At 34.4% G+C, this 6,399-nt stretch overlaps 1 protein-coding gene across 1 annotated transcript; it reads left to right on the top strand.

Annotated features, from left to right (window-relative positions):
* Positions 1 to 1,337: 1,337 nt before the first annotated feature.
* Positions 1,338 to 6,128, top strand: LOC140444588 (uncharacterized). The gene has a single exon (XM_072536350.1). The coding sequence runs from the start codon at positions 1,338 to 1,340 to the stop codon at positions 6,126 to 6,128; it is 4,791 nt and encodes a 1,596-aa protein (XP_072392451.1).
* Positions 6,129 to 6,399: the final 271 nt, after the last annotated feature.

Below are 6,399 nucleotides of genomic sequence, written 5' to 3'. Positions count from 1 at the left end.
TAGACCAATCAGAATTAACAGACAGTTGGTGTTTTTGCGATAACACAAGCTGTCTTTGGTTTGTGATTGGTCAGATTATGTGAAAATTTTAAGATGAGTGAAATAGTCGCTAAAAGAAAATTTGTTAAAATCATCCTGGCAAGATGGCACCACGAAATAATATTCTTCTAGTTGTTCCGGTAATGGTAAACGCTACATTATACTTCATGCTGAAAATGATGAGGGTTTTATTCCTAATTTTTTTGTCCACAAAGAATACAGGTGATTACCCTATCTTCATGTCACCCCAATCTGTAAGTATGGATCTAAAAAGCTATTTCATAGTGCACCTGTTATAGAACTGGAACAATAAATGAAAATTCACACCATCGAAGCTTCAGGAGATAAAAAATAAGATTGGATCATGGCAACCACCCGAGGTATCCAGACGAAAGCAAATAATAATTTCCCGTTTACGACTTGGATATACCCAGTTTTCTCATGAACATTTGTCAAGAAAGACGAACGCCCAATTTGTGGTGAGTGCGGCTTACCCCTTACGATAAAACATGTGCTAGTGAAAAAGTGCGAAAAGTTCAATCGTCATAGGATCAAATACAATTTACCATACAAAAAGTCATTTTAAATTCAGAAAACACTATAGATAATCTACTTTCGTCTTTAAAAGACTTTACTAAGCAAAGTGGAATTAACTGCTACCGTTTCACTAATTACCTTATTAGGTTGAAGCGGGTTTTTCGTAAATAAGAAAAACGTGTTTTTAATTAAAATATAATCCTTATATATTGTTGTGATCTGCTTTATGATGTTTTATTATTAATTAACACTAATTTAATTAATCCAATTATTTAATTAATTAATTCACTAATTTATGCAGAGTCATACAAATCAATTACTATTAAAAATTCTCAGGGTGCCTTCTTAATTTTACTTTAATCAGTTTACTTTATGTATCTCTTCTAGTGGGTTCAGTATCTCCTAGTTGCTCATAATCGGGATAGAACAGGTGTTACGAATATATGTTATTTTTATACAATGTATTTAGTTAATTTTAAGTTCTATCATGTTACCCAAAATTTCCCGTTGCTACTGTTCTATAGACTATGTCAAATAGAATAAAAACGTCAGAAAATAAACGTGTCACCGATTAGGGAAAACTTTAAATAATTTTAGCAGACAGCAAGAGAACAGAATTTGATTTGGTTTTCGCAAATAAAAACAGTAAACTACAAATCCGTCAATTGCTGGCTGTACAATAAAGATAAATTCCCAACAAGCTCAAATTCTATTCATCACACGCGATTGCTGAATCACACAATCTTACAAGATCTACGAATATGGGCCCATCAGTTGTTGGACGAACCAAAATTGATCTATGTCCTGTGTGCGGCAAACCATATCGTGAAGAACGGATGGTAGAATGTACAGAATGTAAAAAATGGTGCTGTTTTGAATGCGTAAATGTACAGGATGATTCCGAAGTAATTGGTGATGACAGCTGGAAGTGCCCTCTTTGTATAGACGCAGCCACTAAGAAGTCTCACCCACAAGGTTCCAAAATCAAGAAATCTTGTTCTGCAACCTCCTTAAAAAGCTCCTCATCAACAAGCAGCAAAACAAAAATGAAGCTTCAACTTCTGCAGGAAGAACGAGATCTATTACGTCAAGAACGAGAGTTAACCAAGGAGTCTAGGAGAATTATAGAAGAAGATGAGTGCTCGAATGCTAGTCAAGACATCGATGAAGAAGAAATAATTGAAACTAACCCTTTGGTCAATAAATTCCTTTCTCTAAATATAGATAAGCCCGTTATCGACAATATTGCCCCTTTAACACCAACACTTGGTAAGCCTCTGCCAACTTATAACGATAAAAGTTCAGGTATATTATATAAAAGAAGGGATCCTGGAGATCTCCCTATTTTTAATGGTAATCCATATGACTGGCCCGTTTTTATTAGTAGTTTTGAAAGATCTACTGAGCTATGTCAAGTAGATAATCATGAGAATATATTAAGATTACAAAAATGTTTAAAAGGTCCAGCAAGAGTCAGTGTTTCAAGTTTTTTAATATTACCTCAATGTGTGCCCCAAATTATAGCTACATTAAAAATTCTTTTTGGAAGACCAGAGCAAATTATTGAAGCTTATATAAATTCTATTCGTAGATTACCACCTCCTAAACCGGAAAAACTTGAAACTCTGGTAGAATTTGCTTTAGCAGTTAAAAATTTATGTGTTTTATTGGAAGCATCTAATTTAAAAGACTATCTTAATAACCCTACCCTTATGCATGAACTATTAGAGAAACTACCTTCACAAATTAAAGTTAATTGGGCGATATATCGCAGTGCTTTTCAAAATTTTCAGGGATTAAGGGAACTTGCTGATTGGTTGTATAATCTGGCAACAAATGTTTGTTCTGCTCTACCTACACTAGCCCTTAATGACCAAAGTAATAAAAAAAGGCAATTTAATAATAATGTGCATGCTAATATACATGAACCAAATGCCTCCAGTGAAACACATAATTGTAAACTGTGTAATCAGAGAGATTGTAAAAAGATTGCAGGTTGTTCAGAATTTCAGAGATATTCATTATCTCAAAGATGGGAGGCTGTTAAAGCCTTAAATTTATGTAGGCTTTGCTTAAAGAAACACAGATTTCCCTGTAAGTATCCTGTAAAATGCAACAAAGAAGAATGCCAAAGGAAGCATCATCCTCTTCTTCATGAATTTTCAGAACAAGTATCCAATAAAAGTACAAAGCTTATCAAAAAGGAAAGCGGTATGCAAACAGTAGAATCACACCTCTTATCTGCAGATGAAGAAAGTAACGCACATCAAGGAACACGCTTTCGAATACTTCCCGTTGTTTTAAGAAATGGAAGTAGGGAGGTCACTACATTTGCCTTCCTAGATGAAGGGTCTTCCGTTACTTTGTTAGAAGAAAGTATTGCTAAAAAGCTAAATATAATGGGAAACCCAGAACAACTTTGCTTAAAATGGACAGGAAATCAACAACGCTTAGAAGATGCGCCAGAAAAAGTATTTTTTTCTATTGCTGGTGATTATAATGGGGCCAAAGAATTTGACCACCGACCAGCCAGAACGGTAAGAAAATTAGGCCTTCCAAAACAAACTCTCGATGCAAAGGCAATTAAAGAAAGCTTTCCCTATCTAAAAAACTTGCCTTTCAAATCATATAAGAACGCTGTTCCTCAGATCTTGATAGGCTTAGATAACTGGGACTTGGCGTTACCACTTCGAATGAAGGAAGGTCTAGAACTTCAACCGATAGCTGCAAAGTCCAGGTTAGGTTGGACCATTTTTGCAATGTTTTCAAATAACGATGTGGAATTAAACTACTCATACCACATTTGCGAATGTAGTTCTGAAAGCATTACTAACCAAGAACTCTTCAATACTGTAAAAGATTTCTTTTCAGTTGAAAGCCTCGGAGTTCAAAATATTAAACCGTCTGTTTCCAAAGAATTAGATAGGGCTATTAATATACAACAAAGTACCCTAGTTCAAATTGGTAACCAATATAAAATTGGATTACTCTGGAAATACGACAACTTGAAACTCCCTAATAGTAAACCCATGGCTATTCAAAGACTGGAGTGTATAGAGAGAAAAATTAAGAAAAATCCAGAACTAGGTACCAAAATGAATCAACAAATTCAAGATTTTCTAGAAAAGAAATATATTAGAAAACTGTCAGAACAAGAACTCTTAGAGCATCAAGAAAAAACATGGTATCTTCCCATATTTCCGGCCTTTAATCCTAATAAACCTGACAAATTCAGATTAGTTTGGGATGCAGCAGCAACCGTACAGGGAATATCCTTAAATTCTATGTTATTAAAAGGAGATGACCAACTTGCTTCTCTATTAGGCGTCCTCCTACGATTTCGTGAAAGAAAGATTGGCTTTTCTGGAGACATCAAGGAAATGTTTCTTCGTGTAGGTATAATAGAAGAAGATCAACATGCACAACGATTCTTGTGGCGCAATGGTAGCTCTGATAATCCTTTGGAAGTTTATATCATGACTGTGATGACCTTCGGGGCTACCTGCTCACCCAGTTGTGCACAGTTTGATAAAAACGCTAATGCGAAGAAATTTAGCGTAGAATATCCTAGCGCTGTTGATTCCATAGTAAAGAATCATTATGTCGATGATGTCTTAGAATCAACAGACACTGAGGATGAAGCCATCCAATTGGCAAAAGAAATAGCCTTAATTCACGCCAGCGGAAATTTTGAAATAAGAAACTGGAGATCAAACTCTGAAAAATTAATAAAAATCATGAACACCACCCACGGAAATAACGAGGAAGTCAACCTAGATATGGGAAACAATAAGAGCATGGAAAAGGTTCTAGGAATGTGGTGGGATTTAAAGGGAGATAATTTTATTTTCAATTTAAAATGTAATAAAGGAAACAAAGATGTTTTAAGTGTATTAAGAAAGCCAACAAAGCGAGAAATTTTACAAATCTTAATGTCTGTATATGACCCTGTAGGTTTGTTAGCAAACTTTTTGATTTATGTGAAGATTCTTTTACAGGAAATATGGAGGAGTAACATTTCTTGGGATCAACCAATAACCAATGAACAGTGTCAAAAATGGCTTGTTTGGTTAAAACAGCTTCCAGAAATAGAGAAAGTTTCAATTCCAAGATATTTTCTTAATAAACTCGAAAACTGGAAGGATACCAATACGCAAATGCACATTTTTGTAGATGCCAGCGAACACGCAAGTGCTTGTGTGGCATATCTAAGAATAATGAAAAAAGATGTCATAGAGTGTACTTTGATTGGAGCGAAAACACATGTAGCACCATTAAAACCACAAACTATTCCTCGATTGGAACTTAATGGTGCGGTAATGGGTTCAAGGTTTGCTAAAAGCCTTTGTCAATATCTTTCCATAACTGTGCACAACATTGTTTATTGGACAGATTCTTCAACAGTTTTAAGCTGGTTAAGAAATGAAGAACCAAGAAAATTACCAAAGTATGTTGCTTACAGAGTGGCCGAAATTCAACAAAACTCAATGATATCACATTGGAGATATGTACCTACTAAGAATAACATAGCCGACGAAGCTACTAAATGGACGAAACGTCCCAATTTGAAAAACACCAGGTGTTGGTTTAAAGGTCCTGATTTTCTGTATCAATTAGAAAACAGTTGGCCTCCAGACACCACCCTTAAAAAGGAAAAAGCTGATGAAATTTTAACCACTCATGAAGTAAAATTTAATAGTCCACGTTTAATAGATTTTGAAAGATTCAGTCAATTTAATAGAATTTTAAGAGCAACTGCATATATGTTTCGATTTTTAAGAATTGTTTATGCAAAAAAATCTGAAGAGCCTAAAGGAATATTAATTTCCGAAGAACTTTTAGGTGCTAGAAATATTTTAATAAAGCAAACTCAATGTGAATATTTCAAAAATGAAATAAAACAATTAAAAACTAATAATTCTGGTAGCTTACAGAAAACAGTTAATAAATCAAACAGTTTATATAAATTATCGCCATATCTGGATGAAGATGGTTTACTTCGTATAAGAGGAAGATTAGATGAAGCTAGAGATGTTATTTCAGAAACAAAAAGGCCAATAATTTTACCAAGAGGAAGTCGTTTAACTTTACTAATTATTGAAGACTATCACAAAAGATATCACCATAGAAATCATGAAATTGTAGTAAATGAGATAAGACAAAAATTTTATATACCAAAACTCAGACAACTAGTTAAAAAGATTAGGACCAATTGTCAAAATTGCAAGGTCAAATTTGCTAAGCCAAAACCACCAGAAATGTCACCTCTACCGCCATGTAGACTTGTAACATTTACTGCTCCGTTTACACATACTGGCATGGATTATTTTGGTCCAATAAATGTAACTGTTGGAAGACGGACGGAGAAAAGATGGGGAGCTTTATTTACGTGTCTCACGACTAGAGCAGTCCATCTCGAAGTAGCTTACAAACTAGATGTGGTCAGTTTTATACTATGTTTGACAAATTTTATTTACAGAAGAGGACGACCAAGGCATATATATTGTGATCGAGGTACGAATTTCATGGGAGCGCCTCGTGAAAGCGGTTAAAATTTCGTTATATGATTCTTTACCAAGCAGGAACCCTACTGACCAATTACTTTGTAGTTGTCTCATAGCTGCAGAAAACATAGTAAACTCAAGACCACTTACTTATCTTTCAATAGAATCTGAAGAATCTGAATCTCTAACCCCAAATCATTTTCTAATTGGATCTTCAAACGGAGATAAACCAATTGGATATTTAAACGAAGATGTTAAAGTATTTAAATTTAATTATTTGTACAGAGAGCAATTTGCAAATAAATGTTGGCGACGCTTT

This window comes from Diabrotica undecimpunctata, chromosome 6, assembly GCF_040954645.1.
Source record: "Diabrotica undecimpunctata isolate CICGRU chromosome 6, icDiaUnde3, whole genome shotgun sequence".
NCBI lineage: Eukaryota > Metazoa > Arthropoda > Insecta > Coleoptera > Chrysomelidae > Diabrotica > Diabrotica undecimpunctata.
This window is presented reverse-complemented; position numbering and strand designations above follow the sequence as displayed.